The following is a 23,748-nucleotide window of genomic DNA, read 5'->3' as shown; positions in this document are numbered from 1 at the left end:
TTCTTGTTCTTGCTCTCTTTGCTTCCACAAGTTGCGTTTACATGAATGCCAAAGTAGCGCATCACATTATACTGTGCGATATCAGTGCACGCTATAGGACCCCATGTGGTCGAAACTTCTGGAGCTCTTCACTACGGCGTCTCTCATAGCCTGAGCCCCTTTGGGACGATAAACCCACATAAACCATAAACCATCATCACCGTTTACACGAATTAGACGCCCTGAAAAGCTGAAGGATGCGTGCTGTCGCATTCATGTAAAAGCACCTATACATATCTACCCGAAATATTGCGGGAATTCTGGCTTACAGAAAGATATTTTCAAGCCAAAAATCCTGGTCACACTGTGTTCTCACTACCTGCTTTGCCCGCAAAAGGTACCATAGACGGATGCAATTTAAGAGAGTAGCGGCTTTTTCCCCGTCAAAGGGAAAAAGCCGCTTAATGGCGTCCAGTTAATGACGGCGGCCTATTCCGATGACATTGCTAGTGTGACAAAGCAGGGAGTGGTAGGCGAAAGTGCGTAATCCCTTCCCTCTATCTTCACTGTGGCGCCGCTCCCTGCATTGCCAGGCTAGCACGGTCATGAGAATCGGCCGATGCCATCGGCTGGAAGAGGTACTTTGATGGGAAAAAGCCGATGCGTTCTTAAGTTGTATCCGACTGTATTTCCCGATACTGCATTCTTTTTCTGGAAGGAATTGGGGGGGCTACTGGCAGCGTGACGTCAGAGTGCTCCAGCTCTGTTGAATAGTTCCTTTCTTACACAAGCAATTAGTTTAGTGTCACTTCGGCAGTGGGCAACGACATTTGTGACGTCGCCTCGCACTTCTTCGAAACTCTGGAGTGAGCTGTTCGACGTCTATATATAGGACCTCAGACGCTAGAGGACATCCTTGCTGCGGAGCTATGTCGCGTAGACGTTCCTGGATCCCCCTGATCTCCTGGCCGTCTTTAATTTTCAAAAATGCTTAACGCGTAGTCTCCGTTCACCTCAGGAAGACCGCAGATGCCCTGGTCCGTTTGAGTATGTCGTACGTTGTTATGTGCTGCATTTGCGATAGAAGCGGGAGATGTTTGAAGCCACGATTGTAATGGCTCTTGTGGCGAGGGTAGATTTCCTGCAGTCGGTTGCGTACGACACCGCCGGAAATATTCTGTGATACCAGGTTCCTCGTGTTTACAGGAAACACGAGTTCTCGTATTGCCTCCATAAGTGTAAGCGCAGGCGACTTCTAAATGGCTCCCCGGGATTTCGCCAATCAAGTAAAGCTTAGCGTTTGGAAGTCGGCCATAGTAAACGAGAATTGCTTCAGTATAGCTTCTCAGCCTCGGGGACAGTCATCTCAGCCATTCCGTTATAGAGCGCAGATAATGAGGGCTCGAATTAAGTGCCTGTGAGATACTACACGGAGTGGTTAGAAAGGCTACTAATTACTCGTTGTTTAATGCTTGGCCGTTATAAATCCGCATATGTGAAAGTAGTCCATTAACGGGAAATTTGCGGACACGATTTCAGTAGATTCACTGCCACATGGGGCAATTTATGCATTAAAAAAAAATGACAGCAATAGAAGTGAGTAATTCTGGCAAACTGTCGGCCGCCGTAAAGAAACAAGTTCATTCCTACAACGGTTTCTCAGGGTAACCTATCCACTTCGTAGCTGAAAAACAGTGTCTTTGTGCTCCGGGCTTGACATGGTTGGCTCCGTTTGCAATCGCTAAAGTACTTTTCAATAGATGCACACATGTTGGGCCTGAACGTGCCGCTTGTAGACCACGCTTTCGCTTTGTATTCTCCTGAAACTTCGGCGTGAGAAATACCTAGAGTGAGTGAATAAACTTTATTGCCATATCTGGAATTAACCCTATATAAGGCATGAGGTCACACGCAAAAAAAATTGTTTTTTTGATCCAAGGACACTTTATTGAGGCTAAGAAAAGGCGGTCAGACCAGTTTTCGTCACTCTCCGTACAATGGTTTTAGCACAAAAGGTGGGACAACATGTGTCCCGCTGCACACGACAAGGAATAAAGGGAGGTGGGACAGCATGTGTCCCAATGCTCACGAGAGGGTACCACAAAAGAAAGTTGCATCGTGATTTTAGGTTCACTTTGATGAGTGAAAGGAAGAAAAGCACTGCACACATAATGACACGTTAAAACCTGTGCTATATGAGCTTGGTGCGCACTTCGGCGCGCTTGGTTGAACACCAGCGGCATCTCCTTCTTGTGCCAGATGATTGTGGGAAGTGGTTGTTTCCTTGAAAACGGACTTCGTGTGGAACTCCCGTTAGTATAGAACGGTGAATTTTCTGCGATGCGCACTGGAATGTCGCAAGGCTGCCCGGCTCTCCATCCTGCTCATAGGGAATCGTCTTCTTCCTCTTCGTGGTCACTGTCATGATGAATGGGCTTAGCGCGCGCGTTCTTAGTTTTCTTTTTGCGTGTGTATGCCTTCTTGGGTCTATTCTTGCGCGGCGGCTCGATTTTTTCGTCGCATTCCGACGACTATATCGGAGCGAAAGCCGACGTTGATGGTAGGGTAAACTCGTCACCCGAATCACTTGACACATCACTTTCCGAACCGTCAGGCAGGCTAAAAAACACCTCTAATGCCTCTTCAGCGGTGAGACTCCGTTCCCCTGCAAGGACGAATGAATACATAATAAATTTATACGTTTCATTCGAGAACGAACGACACACGACGCCATGCTTCTAGAGCCTAAGCCTAATGAACTTCCATATGCCTGCAGACTTTCGAACACAGAATTCTTTACAACATTGTACGAACTGTACAATTTTACTCATATGAGCCTGACATATTTAGAAGCACGGAGAACACAATGGGCGTCTTACCTGGCATTTTTGAAGAAAAATGTTGCTCTTCGAAAATCGTGTGTGCACAGCTCCGTCCTTCGAAAAAAAGCAACTAACTACAACACACACGGGACGCTTGCGCCACCCAGCAGAAAAAAACGAAAGCATAGAATAGTTAAACACATCTCTCTTAGATGGCGCCAGTCGTCTCAAGCAAACCCAGCTCTCTCGCAGTTTTCACAATAGTCGTTTTGCTACAGCCTAGCAGGTGGGACAAGGGTTGTCCCGATGTCGCAAAAAGGGTTAATAAGGCATATAGTGGGGCTAGAATCTCGCTTTATTTGAGCATGGTGCGATTACCTTGTGCTGCTGAATAATAGTCCGCCCTAGGTGTGCGTACGTAGTCCTGGAATGACCAGTACGGAAGGCCGCGACAAAGCATCCGCAAGAGATAGTTCCTTGCCCAGTTTGTAAGCGTTACTAGGGAGATTTAGAATAGGAGGCCCCAAGCTTTGAGGCCCCGGGACACTGAAGGCAGCCCCATCCATTTTGGTTTCTTCTCAAAACCATTGCTATATAGCCCTTTTTGGGTATGTTGATGTCTGTCCGGCAGCAAAAGACGCATTTATTGCTGAAAACAATTATTAGGTTTATTTTTTTTCTGCTATTCGATTCGAACTGGCTACATCTGCCCCGAAAAGGACTCGATGGTAAATATTTGGAAGTGAATTGCAGGGTAGTATATAGCCTTACCATCCTCACCCAAATCTTTCTCGGCGCACTGCAATTGCTTGCGAAAATGGTCAAGGGTGGCGACACCTATATTTCATTTTTTGACTTTGTCTAGCTCGTAAAGGGTCTCCTTTTATGGGAAGCAGCGTCTGTGTGATCCGAATACAGATATATGCCGCCATGTACCAACTCAAATTTGCAACGATGGCTGCGCAACGATGGCTGCGCAGGGACCTGCTCCGGGTCTTTATCACATCGGCGACATTGTCGGCGTCCAGTTTCGTATTCCGAATCCGGGGTTGCCCCGCTGAAGCTTTCTGCTGCAAATGTGTTTCGTTCGAGAGAAACAAAACTCTTTTCAATTTTTGTTTTCTGTAAAAATGAACTAAATGGCTCGTTTTGGCTACGTTGACGTTTGTCGGTGAGCAAAAGACATTTATTGCACAGAAAATTAGCTTTAGAGATTGAACATTTTTTACCCTCATTACTCGCGGTTCAAACTTTCCGCATCAAGACTGAAAAGAACTCCTTGATCACTGGCAAGAAGGGAATGGCAGTGTAGCCTAGCCCCATAGTAGTAGTAGACCTTTATTCCGCCATTATTTACAAGCCGAGCTTGTCGATCGCCTGGGCGACCAGAAGTCGCTGTTCTTCCTCCCCTTCAGAGCCAAGCCAGTCGAGCCAGGTGGTGATGGATAGAGAAGGTAGGGGGTAAGATATATCCGCGCCATAAAATACTGTTATGACGCCGTCGCGGTGAGGTGAAGAAACTTTATTTCCTCCAGAAGACCCTTGCCCCTCCGAGTCCGCATGGAGGCGGCGTCGGGGGAGATGCAGCGTCGCAGCTGGAAGACTAGCAACGATATAGTCGCGCGCTTTCTGAAATGGCCGGAGGTCACGACACCTGGTTTTCGTTGTTTAAACCTTTTCTGTCTTACAGAAGGTACATATTAAGTGAAGTCAGTGACCTTTTGTCGTTATACCGCCCAGTTATGTAGTTACAAAAGAGCTTAATTTTTCCTCAGTTTCCCTTTAATGCCCATCCAAAACATTGACTGATATGTTCATTTCCCGGAGGCATTGCGAAGGCTGAGCATTTGGGACACCTTTTGTAGCGTGAGCTACATTGGCCACAGTCTCGCCGTTTCGTGCGCTCACTCCGTCGACCATACTGCGCATGCGCGAGTGAGGTCACTGCGCACAGCTGGCTCGAATCGCCGCGTGCATTTGCCTTCGCCTCACCGCGCGCGCTCGCCACTGCCGCCAGCGCAGAGCAACGTGACGACACTGCTCACGTTACGTATATTCTGGCATAGCAGAGCTAAGCCACTGCGAACTTTTTGGATAATCAAAAAAAAAAACAGTATTTCCTTGAATTCTACCTTGACGAGAGCCCTGGGCGTTCGTCACAGACAATCGACAGCCGCGCAGTACAGCCGCGCAGGTGTCAGGTTGCCGCTTTCCAGTTACTATGCCGAATCAAATGGCCTGTATTTAGCAGCTTTTCTTTCTGGAGTGAATTTTTGCTTTGCTGACTCGCTTGGCATCACACTTTGATAATTTTAATTCATGCTGCCATGGACGTCCGTAACTATCGGTCTATGCCTATACTTGAACTAAGAAGGGAGCATTGACTCTTCTTTATTTCACTTCTCTCAATATTTGTATCTATATATAACTGCCGAGTATACGTATTCATGCATATATTTGCCTTAATCGGATGGTCAACGCCTGGATGAGGCAAACAACTTCTGAACCACTGTCAGAACATTAAAGATATGGCTTTTTTTTGTTTAATAAAATTATGAGTTCTAACAATTCACAGAACTGTTGAACCTTCCCACATCAACTTTTGGTCGGTGGCAAATGAAACAATCACAGTTTTCATAACGATTCCTGCAATGGGTGTTAATTGTTTCACGACCTATGGCACTCACTCGCACTATGTATCGCATCACGTGCAGGGGGCATGTATGGCTCCAGTACCAGGAAGGTCCTGTGAAATCTATAGCTTTCCTGTGTAGCCGTGTGGTTGTGCTGGGCTGGATGCTAATCAGTAATTTCTCTCTTATTACAAATTCCCTCCACCTAAGGGGATTCCCCTTAAACACATAGCACAAAGTCTTCACTGCAGCCAAGACAGCAAACTTGCGATTCAAGGGTACTCAAGCCGGGGTCCTTTAACTCTGCCAGGTCAAGATTTCGCTGTGAAATTTATTTGGCTTTTTTAGAAACCAACCTTGTACGAGAATTACATTGAGGAATTGACACAAAGCACCGTCACAGTAAGTGCGCCTGCATCACAAAAATAATTTTCGGAGCTTGTTGGCGAGCATGTTTCCCTTATCGACTGGTCAAACAGTAATAGGAAGCAACAGACAGTGCTGTAGCCAAATGCGGGTGGGATGCTGGCGGGCTTGGACGTCTCTGGCTTTTTTCAGGTGAAGCAATAGGTAAAACACGACTGCAACTAGTTAATGAACTGCTGCTGCGGTGAAGCTCGTAACGTACAGAAACACAGCTCCATGTTTTCGTGCCCGCGGATAACAAGTCTACCCGGATGCCTACCATTACATTCTGGCGGAAATCGAAGGCGTATCCGAAAAGGCGTTAAAGGACATCGCGGACTCGATCGAGGCGATGTTGCCGCCTTAAAGCGCAACGCCTTCCCTTGACTTATCACAGTGGAGCAAACAATGAGCCGTAGCCGCCAGGACTGGACGAAGAAAGACGGAACGTCACTCCAGCCTTCAGCAACTAAACGAATCATAGCTCACGGTGCGAGCGAAATGTAGATCATGTAAATGTGATTGTGCCATGGCAATCAGATTAATACTCAAGAAATACTAAAGAACCTGTACGATTTTTGGTCTATTCTTTTGTGCCGATGTTTGGGCGACGCGAACAAGCAGTATACTGTACCCAGTAGTCTTTTTAGTGCTGAGCATACCTATTCATGAGCTAACCATCTGGAGGTCGACCAGTGGAAGCTTTCCACACATGTTATTCACCTATACTTATTTTATGGTTTGCGATTTTGCTTTCGCTAAAATGTTATACTGGCATAGCAGCAACCAGCAGCCATCGATTTATTATATTTAATGTGCCTTGTTTCGCATTATGCAGTCGTCTCGATGGTTGTAACCACGAGGTGATCTGAACTCCTAACTTCTTATTGATTTTTGATTGTATGCATAACATTTGATAAACCTGAATAATTGGTGATTTGCATAACTGAGTGGCTGGACTTATTTAGTGATTCACTGATTGCTTCATAAGATTTCTTTCTTTCAGACACAGTGCAGAACTTGGTCCAAGAGATCTTTTTATAAAGCGCTGTTTATGCTTTGGATAGCCAAAAGTATGATAAACTTGCTCAATGAATACATTGGTGTAGATGAGTTGACATATTCTCGAAAAAAATCTCCAACCCTAGAGTACTGTGTGTGTTCGTCGCGTTTTTCTCGCGAGCGCGTTTTTTCTCTGTTTTCTGGTATAAACTTAATATGCGACAGTAAAGGAACCCAGCTACATTTGTTGCTGAGTGCGACTAAATCTGCTAAAAAAAAAGGCGAACATAAGCTACACAAGATCCGTTTTGTGTCAGTATCAATCGAGTAATACCTGTTTCGTTCCAGCCTTTTTACCTTTACATCGTGAGTTTTGAGAGAATGCTGTTGGCTAGGACTGCTGTAGAAGTGTGCCATCTGTGTAAGTAACCAACCAGTGGGATATGTTTTTAGCCGTGTAATGCAGCACTTACTTTTGGCATAGACGGTACCTACAGTAGATATGAAGCTACGATCTTTCCATAGTCATATATAGTCTCATAATGACATTTTAAAACAGATGAGTCTTCTTTATCACACTTTGATGAATCCTGACCAAGCCCGGAGTGGCAAACAACGGGGAACCATGGCAAAAGTCCACAGAAACAAACACATACTCTACTGTGAGCTACAAATAATGAAATATTTATTGTCTTTATTTCTACAGTGACTAAACATTTCAGGAACAAAGTGCAAGCAAGTGAAGGCCATATGTAATTTTATTTTCAGCCTTTAGCTGCACTTCACTGACTTGGTAACCACGAGCCAGCACTTTTGCATGGCGTACACAGCAATTGTGCGATCCCAGGAGACACCACATGTTTAAGTAGTTTTGCTGCTTTGATGATGTTATGAATGTGAAATCCATGACCTGTGAGAAGACGAAGCTTTCACGATAAGCTAGAGGAATGTTTTGCACTGCACACACTCAGGGCGGATACAACAAGTTTATCCTGCAGGCAGTTTTAACCGCTATATGACTATAGGATATGTGCTCTGATGTGGATCGGGGCTTGTCAGAAGAGGATCAGACTTCTTTTCGTGAATACAGAACGTGTTATTGGTCTCAGAACAATAGAGGCTACCACTGAATGTCTCAAACTCATTTAGGTTGGAGTCTTTTTTTCTCTTTGTAAAATGCAAATTGAAAATTCTCTGCATGGGATCATGGTGGCGATGACAAAACGCTCTGGATGCTAGGTTTGATTTGTTTTTTTTTTGCATTCAACGCAGTATATTAGGACTTCATTGTAACGTCGCTGTTCTCGAGGATTGTGTGTTCAGCAAAGCCAGAGGAAAGCACTTAAGAGCCTCTAACGAGTATTCAAAATCGAGAATTTGGCTAAGGTGCACCATGTGCAAAAAGTCGTCCACATAGATGGTATGCTTTTACAAAGGCTACAAAAAAACAGCGCTTCTGAAGTGAAAAAAATAGTAAACTAACATGCATCTGAATGCCCAAAATGCAGTGTAGATGGTAATCTCTGTGACTCTACGTCGCGTTGCTGAGTATTTGCAGAAAACTTCTCATTGCCAAGCAGACACACTCTTGATTTTTGGTGGATGCTTGGCTGGAACAACGCAAAAAGTCAGCGCGTTAACGCTGGCACCGGAATCTGCTCCAGGGAATTGAGAACCCTGCGATTGGTGAGCGGCAGCTACGTCACTGGCCCTGACAGCTGCCCCGGCTGGTGAGCCACTGGAGCACTGAATACAGCCTGCTTCCTCTCGAGGATGCTGTGCCATCTGCGGTGTTAAAGAGCCGCACGTTCTTGTCCAAGGTGTACCTCATTCTGGAAGAAGGATCATGAATAAAGACTGATTTTAATCGCGGAAATGTTAAGCGCAATCAAACAGTAGCGATCATGAGCGCTTGTTCAATAACAAGGCTAAACGTTGCTACATCAGTGGGAAGCAACAGCGATACAGTGACATGGATACTGACAGAGCAGCCAAACAGAACGGGGCGCTACTAAGAATAAATTTTTTGGAGCGACTGCTGTTAAGATGATTTTCTTCATTTCTGCAGCACCGTCGGCGTAGCTCGACACAGGTGCAATGCTCCATGCTTATTGGTGAAAACATAGTGGCGCTATGAGCGACGTCATGGCAATGCATCGCTGAATGGTCCAAACATATTGACGTCACTCATGATCTCACAAGGCCATCATCCTCTGGCCTCTCTCCCTCGCCGCGTGTATCAAGCCGAAAACCAGTATTTTATGAGAACCTGCATTAATGTGCATGACGAATGATTACTGTAAAAACTGGATACTGTAAAATGTCTGGTTGCTGCAAAACAACTGGTTTCTCTAAAAAAAAATGCAGCAGACATCTTCACCCGTACCCAGAGTTACTCTACACCACGACTGGTATCGTAATGATGCTCAGCTGCTGACCCGAAATATACGGGTTCGATCCCGGCCGCGGCGATCGAATTTCAATTGAGACAAAATTTTAGAGGCCCCTGTACAGTGCAATGTCAGTGTACATTAAAGAACCTCAGGTATTCAATGTTTCCGGAGTCCTTCACTATGGCATCCCTCATAGCTTGAGTCGCTTTGCGACATTAAACCCGCATAAACCATAAACCAGGGTCACTGTAATTGGCGTTATCACAAGGGTAAAAACATACGATATCCTATTTGTACAGTAGTACGGAGTCCTATTTGTACGCTAGAAAATTTTAAGGCAGAAACTAGACAGAAGGAAGAGCACAGTTTAGTCTCAAAGCATGTGCCATGCTTCTTACAGAATAAAGCTTAGGTCACTGGTTGCGCCAGAGAATTTATAAAAGGCATTCATTTTTATGAAAGAACCATGAAAGGATCACTGACGCATGATTCACTACTCTTGACACTACTTTTTTCATTACACAGTGTACAGGTACAGGTAGGCGCATCGCAGTCTACATGTAACGCAAGTGTACGCTAATAATGCTTGACTGGTGTTGTGAAATGTCTACAAGCAAAAGCAGGACAATTCATGTAAAATTACTTACGGTAGAGTGAAATTTTGATAGCGAAAGCAGAAATTAGGTTGGTTTGGTTGATTTAGGGGGTTTAACTTCCCAAAGCGACTCAGGCTATGAGGGCTGCCGCAGTGAAGGGCTCCGGAAGTTTCGCCCACCTGAGGTTCTTTAACGTGCACCGACATCGCACAGTACACGGGCCCATAGAATTTCATCTCAATCAAAATTCGACCGCCGCGGCCAGGATCGGACCTGCGTCTTTCGGGTCAGCAGCCGAGCACCATAGCCACTGGGCCACCACGGCAGTGAAAGCAGAAATTAGAATTTTGATGAAAAGTTAAGAGAAAAACGTTCAAGGAAAGCCATCTTTCGTGTGACATTAACATTCACAGTATGTTAATACCGTGATCAGATATGTCAACCGGCAAGTGACTGCCTGTTTCTTCTTTTTTTTTCAGCTTGAGTTCACGGACTTCAAATTTCACTCAGCTATCGCTTTTTGCTTGGGCAATACAGACCTCAGATTTCATTTTCCTGTTAGATCTGCTATTTGCTCATTAAAACGTCGCACAACAAAATCTACATGAAAGACAATCGATGAACATTAGCTTGTAGAGTAACACATTACTAGTATCGCCGCTCATGAGAATGATAAGCCTACTACTTCAAACATGTGGCAATGCAAGCGGTGGTTGTGACCACTCAAGACTGACCAGCTTACAATTGTTTAAATTAGGCAGTAGCCTGATCTCTGTCATATGTGCAACGGTGAAATACGGCCGCCTCTTTTTCCATGAAACAAGAAAAAAAAATTTTCCGAAAACTTACACAACTTCGCCATCCTTCTCATGGGGTTCGCTGTCTCGGCCGAAGATGAAATAGCGTCCTCCCTTGATAAGGTCAGCCGTGTTGCAAAGCTCCCTCGCCACGAACACTTTTAGGCCCGTCATGGCGGAGGAGCTGTTCTCTGCACCTGCACAGGTTCTGATTAATTAGTGTAGTTCACATGACAAGAGATCACTGGCACTTAACGACACGCTTTCGCCAAGTGGCAACAAATGGTTAGTGCTTGAGAACATGCCAGAGTGTTCGTCATTCTTGAGGCGGAGAAATGGCACAAGAAACCATGTATCCAAGAGATAACCGTATGTCAACAAAGAGATAACTCAAACATTCTTTAAGTCAGGTAATGCCCCACAGTAACAATCCATGGTTTAATGTTTCACAGCAGACACCAAAAAGAAGGATAACATGACTAAGTGCAATGGATAGTATCCATGCAGTGGCGTGGATTGGTTTCGTCACTACAGCAGTGGTTCGCCACATAGGCTCACTACCTCAGGTCAAGTCAATTAAAAAGCTCATATAAGGCTTCAGGATCCCCTGCTCGCTTCATGAAATAAAGCGTGGACTGCCATGACACTGTTGAGAAAACTAGGTGGTCCAAAAGATTTTGCTGGGGTAACAGTCGACTGCGCACTAACTGGCATTTATGGTGACTATAGCTTATCTGCCCAAGCAGAACAGGTAATCGGCCCAATAGTGTGAACGTATCGTCAAAAGCCAGTCCTACAAAGAACCAGAGTGAAACCATTCATTTGCAAAATTGGGCTGATTACCTGTGCTGCTTAGGTAAAAGCTACAACACTCACAAACTTTGCAGACACGTCTAGCAATGAAGATGAGATGCAGAAGGTGACTGCCGAGAAGTTCGAATGCGCGCCGGTGTTCGCAAATGACTATGAGCTTTCAAACTTCTGTGCTTGCAGAGAGCCAGAAAGCCCACTGCCTCTGCACTTCCTCAGCTCGCCCAAAGTGAACGAACCTGGAGAGACGAGTAGTCATCATGCGTAGTCGCTTCACGCATTCGCAACAAGAATACAGAAGACACCGTTTTAAGCAGCAAATCTTTTTAGCTGCCGTTGTCGGCGCGACGCTGGTGACCTTAACACAAGAACAGAGGAGAACATGAAGCCGAACCTAAACGGACATTGGCGAAACTTTCAATTCACCCGTCCCTGGTGCCTATGCGCTGCCCTACCACTGGAGGAGAGCATGCATCATCAACAGCGTCTTCGTGTTCCCGTAGTGGTAAAGCCCGAGAGGCACACGCAAAGTCCTGGTTGCACTTTGTGAGTGAGGCAACAGCACACGAGTTCCCGTTTTTGAGGTCGCAGGGAAGGGGGGACCACGTTCACATTTATTGAAGCGAGCTGGAAAAACCCCAGCGGCAGCGCCCTGCCGAGTCAAAAGTCTGAGAGCGTTCTCTGCGCTGCCTCGCTTCCTTTGGCACGCAGCTGGTGCGAACCATGCGCGTCGCTACACCGTCATTGTGCAATGGGCACGCCGGTGGCACAGATCCTGTGGCGCCATCAATCAGCATGGCCAACAACCAGCTGTGGTAGCACGGGCAGCGCCTCCTCTATTTTTAAAAAAATAGAGGCGGCGCTGGCAAGGGTAAAATTGCATTAAAAAAACTGCCGTACGATATAGTGCGGTTAGGTCAACTGTGAATAGGTGTGCTAGCAATTCGGTTTGCACTGCGGTTTACATTTCGAGGACGGTTCGCGGCTCAGTTTTCAAAGTTAAGCAGGCTTCAGACAAAGATCGGCGAAATTGGTTTTCAGCTCGGCCTTAAGGGTATGACGCGATAGCGTTAATAGGTTAATGCCCATACATGCATTATTGGTCATTCTCTACCTTACATTCATAGATCACTGAGTGTCTTCATACCACTCCTAGCACAGTGGCTAAGTGATGCGCCACTGCCCTGCAATAGCAGAGAGCCACAAAAAATACCGCTTATTGCTGCCACTGTGATACAGAAAACGTTGCACTGTACCTTCTTTCACAACGGTGTCCACACGGAAGTCGATGTAACGGTAACCATTGACGATCCTGTTGTGAGACACCGTTCCGATCCAAACTGAGAACAAGAGAGAAAAACCCACTATATAAGTCCAAGTCTTGAATACACCACCGCCAAAAAGCTTTTATTTTTTGTAAATAACAATGAAGATAATACGTTACCGAAATCATGCTCTTGGCACATCAGTCCCTCTAGCTTCTGCCTTTTCTTTAATGTGGTTCCCGATCTCTCGACGTCGATGAAGGGCTCTTTCCTTGGGCATGTCGCTGAGAAAAGAACATTTTTGTTAAGCTTTTCGTTGAAGGGGAGATCTGACTGCAATGCCACAAAAATAAATAATTCTTAACCTCTATAATGTAACAATACATTCTGTTTGTCTCATTTCTGTTTGTTTTTGTGCTTTGTGACCAACTCCAGATATGCCACACCCCCTAAAGCACTCGTCTTGGTCCAGTGACATAGAGTTGATGCAGGGCATGGCATCTCTAGTGCCAACCCCAGAGAACGAAAAAATTGTTAATGGAATCGATATGGAATGGTTACATTCTCGTCATTCAGCTGTAAGAAGAAATGCTCGGCAAAAAGCGCAGATGTGTCAGGTGAGCAGTTTTTCGGCCGGTATATACAGCAATTCCTTTTCGATTCCCTTGTTTTCCTTTTTGTTTACTGCTTGTAATCGACTAAGGCCATGTCACACCACCTCCAGACAGCAGCCAATGAAGAATAGGAAACAATAGATGCAGCGTAGTATGAACCTATCACGAAGAGTGAAAATGGGAGAAGTGGACTCGCATAGAAAGTATTGGTTAGAGGTTGACAGAGTCAATCCTAACGGCTGTAAGGCTGACCTGTCAGGCAGCTGTTTCGTGCACTTTCTAACTTCGCATGCATTTGTCAATGTAATTACATATTTATTATGTCTCTTGCAGCGACGAAAAGTTTTGAAAGCATTCTATATAGTGCACATCTCTAACACGACAGTCGTTATATTTCTAACCAAAATAACTCACACATGCTGTCCATCTGAACGATTGCGGCAGAAAAAAGAATCACTCTTGTGTTCTGTACGCAAGACAAACTAGCCAATGCACTTAATGCCAGAGGAACGTAAAGTGCAGGGTCTTTCTTGTCTGTACGTACAGCTCCTGAAAAAATTCTGCGCCCTTCTGCCTACGACTGGGAAAGAAATTGCACTCATACCTCTATTACCTTGGAGCAACGGATGCACAGTCTTCTTTGGGCCAATACTGCAGCTCGCAACTGAGCCACCTAATGGTAGTGATTGATAGTGAGTGTGATGTAATGCACCCGCATCTCATTAAAGACCTTCAGGAACCACATACTCGGTTTGTTTCAAGTAATTATGATTTTAACAGCAGTGTTACTAACATTAAACTAACGCTGGGATGGGAGCTGTTACGGAAACGCCGTACCAACTCCCGGTTAGAAATGCTGTATAAAATCTTTCACCGAAAAATAAAAATAGATAAAGAAAATTATTTACTTCCACCGCATTTCAGGTCAAACAGACTTGACCATGGGTGGAAGATTAGAGAAATTAAATGCAAAACTAACACTTATCAAAACGCATTTTTCCCATCTACCATTCATGACTGGAATCGCCTGCCCCATGAAATTGTTGAGTGCCGTTCAGAGCCTATGTTCCGCGCGTTGCTGTCGGATGTATGAGTGCGCAGTTGGCTTTCTTTTTTTTTTCTTTTTTTTTCTTTTTTATTTTTCGTCATGTCTTTTTGTTGTTTCATATTTCATTCATTTTGTACTTGCTGTGTCATGCCTTGTTGTATTGCTTTTTTTTCTTCCTCTTTTTTTTCCGGCCTAATCTCCTGTTATGTATCCTCATCCCCCCTGCAATAATGCCTTCGGGCGCTGCAGGTATTTCCAATAAATAAATAAATAAACATAGCATGGACGCCATGGCGTCACAGCGTCACAGGGGAATCACCGCACCCAATGCCTCAAAATTTCCTTCAAAGTATACCCCCTCACAGTTACTTCTTTGAAGCACCAACAAGGTTGAGATGATCGGTGTCACTTGTTTCGCCTTATGTATTATTGTTTCACTGTGGGCATGTGAACGAAAAGCTCAGCGAAGAAGTGTGCTTACCTTCGGCGCACTGGCATTGATCGTTTTCGCAGACCAGCTTCAAAAGTGGACTAGTGGAGCCGGGCCCGTAAAATTGTGAACACGAGTGCACTGAAAGAGAATACTGAGCTTTAAAACACGATGTACCTCGAACCTCAGTCTGATGGTCTTAATATTTTAGCTCTGCTAATGCCAGCTGTAACCTCCCCTATAGAACCCATGTATTGAATCTAGCCCTGCAACTGTGCTAAATCTCTGAGGCTACCTGGGTTATTTTGGAATTATTTTGTTGTTCTAAGCTTGTCAAACCTATATTTGTTAGTGAGTTTTTTGGAACAAAACGAGTTGATAGGCAACGCTCGTGGTGTTTTCTTACTGTGTCTCATCCTTCTGCTATTTCAAATATGATCGGTAACCTACAAACTCATTTCACAACACTTGAGTAGCTGATTGTCATGCCACCTGCAGCAGTTAGATGCACTTCTCTGGGTACATCAAAACTCGAACACAGTGCAGAAATTTAAATTGCAGGAGGCCACCGAAAAGATGGTAAAAGAGCCCTAGTTAATGCTACAGCTGGTGATGATAATGACAGTGATAATGGTGGCTGCCTTGTACATAATAGTATTTATTTACTCTGAGGGTCCTTTCAGGCATCAAATCAAGGAGGATGAGGAGGGGGGGCGTGAGTCAGTAAAACAAAAATTATTACAAAAAGCACGTAAGTAAACGTTACACTATAAAAAAGTAGCGTATATACTAGATTTAACACTGGGAAGTACAAATATTAACCCTTTAAAGGTTTTTGCCGCATATGTACGGCGGCGGTTTTCTGTCCCGCAAGGTCTTTGCCGTACGGGTACGGTTTCGATCTTCCGTTTGAAATTTTGTACCAAAAGAACAATGCGTGCTCACTGGGGGGTGCTGCCACCTCTTAGGACTTACAAGAAGTGTTTCAATTTCGTGCTGCCTTCTTACGGAGATAAGCAGAACTTATGTCTAGCTCTAGCGCGGCGGCACAGACTGCGGCAACACCCCTTTTGTAGTTTTGGTTTCGCCGCGTGATCGCAACGGAGTCGCGCGAAATTCGAGTTTTCTTTTTGTCAGCACTATCTTGCAGGGGCTGCCGAAGTTGATTTCTATCTTTATTGGCGCTGCTCTTAGCTTGCTTATCACCGTTGCTCGCGAGGTATTCTCGCCCTCTGTGGCAACGCGCCTACGCGGTTTCGATTCCGCCGCGGGATCGCAACGGAGTCGCGCGAAACGTTTTTTTCTCTTTGTGGGCACTGTTTTGCAGAGGCGGCGAAAGTTGATTTCTATCTTTATTGGTGCTGCTCTTAGCTTGCTTATCACCGTTGCTCGCGAGATATTCTCGCCCTCTGTGGCAACGCGCCTACGCGGTTTCGATTGCGCCGCGGGATCGCAACGGAGTCGCCCGAAACGTGTTTTCTCTTTGTGGGCACTCTTTTGCAGAGGCAGCGAAAGTTGATTTCTATCTTTATTGGTGCTGCTCTTAGCTTCCTTATCACCGTTGCTATTCTATTCTATTTTCCAGTTGTGAGTGATGCTGTCACCAAAGTACTGTTCCTAATTTTTTTTTACTATTTATTCTCGATTATATACATTTTGTAGATTCAAGATCCGCAATAAAGTAATTTGACCACCTGGGAAAGTTTTCTTCAAAATAATTCGACCCTCAAAGGGTTAATCGAAAAGTAACGCAAAATGCCATTCCAGCAAAGCACGAAAGCATGCACATACACACTCCACAAAATGTGGGCTGGCACATATTGTTCTCTATACCACGAGAAATAAAAATGCATATTGTTTAGTGCCTTTCATGTGAGTAACTTTTCCATGGATCAGACTGGAAGTGTTGATAGCGACATCACAGAAAATTGTGCTCTGCAAAAGGCTCAATAAGAGGCATGAGTAATGAACTGCCCTCCTGATAAACTGTTTCGACAAAGAAATTGCTTCTACTTTGCAGCACAAGCTATTAATTTCGGTCGCACTTCTTTCGTTCTCCTTCCATCACACGACTCTTGCGAGGCACAGCGAAACCTTTAAAACTGTGATCTGTGGTGTGGAAGAAAACTAGTGGACACTTAAGTTCACCGTAACTGTATGACGCGATAGTACGGTCGCTTGGGGGTCACCTGGCGTACTATTTCGCAGACAGACATCAGCACGATTGTTGCCATCATATACTGCTTTATTACACATCATCGTTCTTTAATTAGTGATGCTAATTAGTGAACCTGATTAATTAATTCCTTCTGTAGTGTAAATAGCCTACTGTGCAGTGGGATATGCTTGTGCAAGATTGCCATTTATTCACTGAACTAACGATCCTCAGTGGTGGAGGTAGCATGCCCGGCTCCCTACTCCAAGGACAGAGCTCGATACCACGTAACCACCTTTTTTTTTTCCTTTCAGCGAAACTGTTTTTCTATGTCACTATGCTCCCGACCAATCAGAATTTTCCAGTTACGCCGACGCCGGTTTTTGCACGGAATGGAACCCTAAACGCTATCATGTTTAAAAAATGTCTCACGCAAAACAAAGGACTCACTTGGATTGTAGTAGTCATACACCTTTACAACAGCAGACTGAACATTGTAGACCACGTGCTGACGTTCTATTCTGAATTTAACACAGGTCGGGGATTCCCAAGGTATCTGTCAAGTGATAAACGAAGAAACACATGAATTATCGAGATATTGTGCTTGGAATTTTTTAGCATGGGCAGTAACAGTACTTGCCAACCTTTTCAAAATAAAGGATGACATTTTTCTCGGTCATTTCATACTTCGCCAAAAGGGAGTTGTTGAGGTTTCTTGCCTAGAAAAAGAAAAAAAGAGTGAGGGTAAAAAAATTAAGGCTCATGCGCCTATATGCCATAATATAGGTACATAAACACCAAGAAGTTAGTTGTAAATCTGGCATAAATTAAGCTGCTAATTAAACAGCCCTCGCTGCTTCATAGCTTTGCTCAGCTCTTTAATTTCCACGCAGCTATCCACGAAGCTTTTTTACATGAACGAAACGAGCTACTATACAGGGCACCAGCCTGGGTTAGAGGGCGGCAAGCCACTGTACTGACATCTGATTCCATGGCACAGCATTTTCATATGAATACATCAGGCTTAAGAGTTTATGGCAGTTTAACGTCCTAAAGCGACTCAGGCTAAGAGGGACACTGTAGTGAAGGGCTCCGGAAATTTCGACCAGCTAGGGGTTCTTCAACATGCTCTGACATTGCACAGCAGAGACGCTGATGTGCTAGGAGTGTCATGAATAAAAAAGATGGTTTAATAAAATTAGGCATGCAGGTGAGTACAACTAAGTAATAGCGCTTGTCCATTACCTTTTTAAGGATGGAGGTAGCCAAAGCACATTTATTTAGATTTTTCAATGTGACTGCATAGTACACGGCAGATCAGGAGCTCGTGATCACTAAATTCTCCACCACCAAGTTCCTTCTATCCCATGTATGTCCATCCACTGCGATGGCTCAGTGGTTATGGCACTCGGCTGCTGACCCGAAAGATGCGGGTTTCATTCCGGCCGCGGCAGTCAAAATTCTAGGGGCCCGTACACTGTGCGATGCCAGTGCATGTTAAAGAACTCCAAGTGGTCAAAATTTCTGGAGCCCTTAAGTATCCCTCATAGCTTGAGTCACTTTGGGACGTTAAACCCTCCATGAACCAATAACCCATGTATGTTCGTGAATGATGCAAGAAGCTTTATTCAAGTTGACGACTGTCTCTTAATCGGCTCAGAGCATACAGCTAAAGCTTGACAACCATGAGAAAAGTACCAGAACAGGCTTATATATATATAGTAGTTGCAGCAGGACTTGTCGTTCAATGGGCCAAGAAGACTTGTAGAAGAAGGGGTCACAACTTTGCAATTATCTTCATTTAATACACGACAGTTTCGAACGGAGGACCGTCCTTCTCGGTCCTCCGTTCGAAACTGTCGTGTATTAAATGAAGATAATTGCAAAGTTCTGACCCCTTCTTCTATATTATATATATATATATAGCTTACCGCTTCCAGATCCTTTTCTATGGGCGCGAATCCACTGAAGAGGCCGACTTCTATAAGAGCCATGTTGGAATCCTCAAAGCCGATGTAGCTGAAAGGATGGAAAGTCAGAACTGCACTTTGAAGAATATCTGCTATAAAATGTAAAATGCAAATAGGAATGCCTAAATGCAAAAAAAAAAAACAGCCCAACAAGTACATAAAGTCTATTTTTGTTCTTTCTTTTGTGATGTTACAAGAATAGTGTTAAAAAGAGCTGTCTCACCGCGCGCAGACTTCAACGTCGTACGTAAGCTTGCTTCGTTGTGGTTCTTCCACTGAGACGGCAGCGGTGTCTCTGTTAGCTGTAAGTACAAATATACAACAAAAGTACACAACGAATGAGAGCTAGCATGTTTCTGCTATTACCTCAAAGCTTACAAAACCGCTCAAGGTCCAAGATTTCATGCAAGCGCATTGAACATATTCATCGTAATGGAAATCATAGGGAGATTCTTGGCTGCTAACATGTGCTCATAGATATTGGTAGCCAAACTATCCCTTGGATTCCTTAGAGCACCTTCACCCACTTCTGTTCTTCGAGCTGCGCATCGCGCCTGGTGTCTCCCTGACTGCTTTAGCAGATTGAGGAACCGTCGCCATCCCTCTCCGCTTTACTTTATGTGCGTCGCGTGCCGCCCTGTTCAGCCGCTTATTTTTTTTGTGCTGAGCTGCGCACTTAGCACCCTTCGCCGCTTTCACTGCTTAATGTGCTGTGCACTCACCCGCTATTCTCCAGCATTATCGATGCGTTCGGGAGTCCTGGCCGCATCTCACCTTCTTGTGTGGCAACATAAACATGCCACTGCCAACATTGCTAGCTGAATTTCTTTAGACAGTGTTTGTAGGCTGTCCATGTACTTTTTTTTTTATTGACATGGACATAAAAGGAGATGTTGGTGTCTGCGGTGCTGGCTACTCCTCTTTACATAATCAAAGAAAAGCACTCCAACTGGTGATATAACGCTAAAAAAATCACAGCTACAAAATAAAATTCACAGTACAAATAATGTAATGGACTAGCCAGACATGCTAAGTATAAAACTGAAGTATAAGTAATGATATTACCTAATTACATAAAATGAGGAAATACTATAAGCAATGATATCTATTCTAGACATCTCTATAAAGTTTATATGTAGAATAGTCTATACACAATATAAATACTATAGACTCTTTATAGACAATCTATAGATTTATGGCCATACATTTTTAGTAGACTTTTCTATGAACTATGAATAGACAAAAGGCAATATCTGCAGGAAGGCAAGAGTCTATAAGAAATCTATAGAAAGTCTATAAATGTTTTTTATAAAGGATAGGCGAGCCTTCTCGTCTGTTCACTCATCCATCTCTATTTCATGGCCACAGTTGCACCACCACTGCCACTCAGCACTAGAAAGCACCGCAGGAACAAATGAAAGAAGATTTACTCGTTAGGAAATGCTGCTACAACACAAAACGCTAGTAGCCACGGACATAGCTGAGCGGCCTGAGGCATGTTGGTCTTACGCGTCTGGAAATGAAGATAAACTATCTGTGCTGAGGCTGCTTCAAATATCAATGGGGACTAGACTCTCGCGAAGTAAGCCTTCGAGTTTTCCTATTCAGCGTAAGTTAGCAGTTGTAACAAAAGGCCGAGACAACCTGTGATTCCTGGAAAACCGTTCATGATTAAACTGCGCGAAAAAAACACGGACAGAGACAGAAAACACGTACACACATAGAGCGCATAGCGCGTTCTGTGCTCTATATGTGTACATGTTTTCTGTCTCAGTTCGTGTTTTTTTCGCGCAGTTTAATCATGAACGACAAGCACCAACTAGCCCGCCAGAAAACCCTTCCTGGAAAATGTTTCAATAAGGTGGTGTGCACTGACACAGCAGCGTGGAAACCATTTTTTTCTCCTGGTGCACCTGCAGTTTATTAAACAAAAGACGGGCTTACATTCGTCACATTCACTGGTGGACTACCGCCAGCAGCCGTGCAACTACTTCCAATTAACTTGAAAAGGGAATCCGATGCGGCGCATAGCACTCTCCCTCCTAGGCCCTCGAGGCTAGCGGAAGTGCCTTTGTATTTATGCCTTCGTAAAAAGCAACACATGCTACCTCAAATTTATACCATGTAAGCCTTCGGTGGCACTCTCACCACGGGTAGTGAACGGCAGGCTCTTGGTTTGCCCGTGAAGTTTAGATCAAAGATGGATGGTTGGTCTCGATAACCTGCTTTTTGATTGGCAAAGGAAAGGCTCCCAAAATGGTTTGCAATCGTTACTTAAGCGAGGAAAGAAGGATTTTGAGATTAACACGAGGGCAGCCTTTTGCTGTATTTTTAACTAGTGTGAATAATGTTTGCTGTCGCTCAGTGCTAATAAAGCAAGTTAGTTCATGTTACTCATCAATGCTTTCTCATCCTCTTCTTCAATCCGGAGGAGCTAAAAAGGCATTCACTTCGCTGTTATACAATATGGAGAAAGGTTTTTTTTTCTCTCAATAGTGCTCCAGATGGAAAAAAAGGTTGGAAAATTCGGGACCCTGTTTTGGGATCAATTTCACCACAATTTGGGACAATGTTTGCTTTGGTTTGCTGAGATTGAGGGTAGAAAGCATTTGCTGCTTAAATGGCAACTGCAGCTCTTTTTGAGAATTTCGCGATATTCAAGGATTAAAATCTATGTAGGCAGTAGGTAAAGCGTGCCAAGTGTTTTTGCACTAGCATCTAAATAGTGACATAATTGACGATTGAATTTTGCGCTTCCCCTCAATGCACCGGAGAAAGGCAGGGAAACTCAGCGTGACGTCATGGAAGGTATGATTTCAAGTTACCGCTGCCGTCAGCCGCACCCTGCCCTGATGCGTTAGACGCTGCCAAACAACTCTCGGCAGGGTTCGCCTTCGGTGGCGTTGGTTTTTTTTTCCTTCAAAGCAGGTGTTTGTGTGTTGGAAATGTACCGATACCTTCGATGGCGTCATCATGCACCCCCCCACTTGGCGTTATGCGCTGCGGAGAAACTTGAAGGGCGTCCGGATTTTAATCGGCGATTATGTCACTATTTCAAGTGCTAGCCCAAAAAGACTTCTCATGCTTTACCTGCAGGTTTCACTCATTCGACCCTTTTAAACTAGTTGATTTCTAAAACCTATGCAGTTTCCCTTTAACGCGCTACTGTTTATGATACCCGTATCGGTCACCCGCTGTCGCTGTTCAACCTACCGCGTGAGAAGTCCCCATCAGGGAAGAATGGGGCCGCTGGGGAGTCTCTTCTCCGTGATTCAGCTGCCACTGCACAAAATAGAAAAATAATTCAGATGTTAACACAAAACACAGCCACCTGTAGTGGTTTAATTCACCAACCTTTGTTCAGGTATTAATACTGTTTGCCCATCTAACTGTTACCCTCATTTATTTATTTAGTTATTTATTTAATAGGTAGAATAGCTAGTTATTTAGTTAATAGGCAGTTAATGGTTAGTTATTAAGTTAATGGGTAGCTAACGATTAGTTAGTAAGCCAGGGGGTAGTTAACAGTTAGTTAGTAAGCCAATGGGTAGTTAACTGTTATTAAGTCAGTAGGTAGTTAGCAGTTAGTAAGTTGATAGGTAGTTAACAGTTGGTTAGTAAGTTAATAGGTAGTTAATGGTTAGTTATTATACCTCAAAGGTCCCTGGCCGGGACATTACATGAGGGGTGGGCATAACATGGCAAAAATGTTAGGGGAGAAGGCTTCCTTGATGGGCTTCGATTGCAGACTTGAAATATGACGTTCTTGGTGTTGTTCCTGAGATGCACTTATAAGTTTGATCTGAATGCCTAGTTTCTTCATCCTCAACCAGAAATTATCGGTTCACAGTACTACTCTTTTCTGCACAGTCACCTTACATATTGTTTAGCATCTTCGCATGATAAACCTTTTATATATCGATGTTGCCTTCAGAATCATCAGAATCAAGCCTTACAACATGCAGTTTACCAAGAGTATCCGTTCTTGATTCATATTAAAACTCTGACTTTCTTCCATTATCACTAGAAATGAAGTTAGCATTGTTGATTTTTTGAGCTTGCAACAATGATAATGTCTTCAATGGTTTTCATCAATGTGGTTTTCTAACACAAGACCAGATGTTCTGAACACAGTAATGTGCTTCAGCCAAACATAACACGAATTATGCAAGACAGAAAAGCTTATTTCTCAGCGATCTCCCAGCGGAATTCATTACCTGAAATCATCGGACAGTCTCACAGCTTGCCGTTTCTTCCTCATCTCGACGAGAAATAATTTGTTCTCCATTCTTATAGTTCGTCAACTTTACAGTATTTTTTTTCACATCTAATTCTTTTTTTGCTTGTCAGTGTTGTTTAATCTTCTGCGTTTCATATAATTTTTTGCACAGACAAATTAAGATTATATTTACCGTGCATTTTTGGTTTCTGCCATATTGTTTAATCTTAATCTTCTGTACTATTTTTTGTTCCTGCATTAATTAAGTAGTACAGTTGTTTGCATTATAGCTGTAACACACTGATGTACTTACCCAAGTCGATAATACTAAAATTTTATAATTACTGTGTATATTTACGTGAACCTTTATTCTTGTTCACGTTTTCAGATTATATTATAATATACGGCCCAATGTATAAAATTTTTCTTACCCGCTCTTTAACAGAAAGTCCCCATGACAGGATAACTTCGAGATCTCCTTTTTATAGCTTATTACCTCTGTAACATATGTGATGCCGTATAAAATAAGCCTCAAACCTTGAAAGAACAGTGCCAGCACAGTGTTTCTGGACAAATTGTTCTATTTTCAGTATTAGGCGATGGACACCAT

At 43.9% G+C, this 23,748-nt stretch overlaps 1 protein-coding gene across 5 annotated transcripts in view; it reads right to left on the bottom strand.

The window, feature by feature from the left end:
- Window positions 1-7,504: 7,504 nt before the first annotated feature.
- Window positions 7,505-23,748, bottom strand: part of LOC149335427 (complement C3-like) — a 74,674-nt gene continuing 58,430 nt past the window's right edge. For all 5 annotated transcript variants that reach the window (XM_089552111.1, XM_089552113.1, XM_089552112.1 and 2 more), the window contains 10 exons: window positions 22,133-22,201; window positions 19,143-19,221; window positions 18,881-18,968; window positions 17,594-17,668; window positions 17,400-17,505; window positions 14,846-14,935; window positions 12,882-12,986; window positions 12,694-12,777; window positions 10,680-10,824; window positions 7,505-8,673 (listed from right to left, as the gene is read on the bottom strand). In XM_089552111.1, the coding sequence (XP_089408237.1) occupies window positions 8,544-8,673; window positions 10,680-10,824; window positions 12,694-12,777; window positions 12,882-12,986; window positions 14,846-14,935; window positions 17,400-17,505; window positions 17,594-17,668; window positions 18,881-18,968; window positions 19,143-19,221; window positions 22,133-22,201 (971 nt within the window). In that variant the 3' untranslated portion in view covers window positions 7,505-8,543. The remainder of the gene's footprint in view (window positions 8,674-10,679; window positions 10,825-12,693; window positions 12,778-12,881; window positions 12,987-14,845; window positions 14,936-17,399; window positions 17,506-17,593; window positions 17,669-18,880; window positions 18,969-19,142; window positions 19,222-22,132; window positions 22,202-23,748) is intronic.

This window comes from Amblyomma mixtum, chromosome 7 (assembly GCF_055824585.1).
Source record: "Amblyomma mixtum isolate Tamu chromosome 7, ASM5582458v1, whole genome shotgun sequence".
NCBI classification, from domain to species: Eukaryota; Metazoa; Arthropoda; class Arachnida; order Ixodida; family Ixodidae; genus Amblyomma; species Amblyomma mixtum.
The sequence above is the reverse complement of the archived record's forward strand: the minus strand, read 5'-3'. Positions and strand labels throughout refer to the sequence as shown.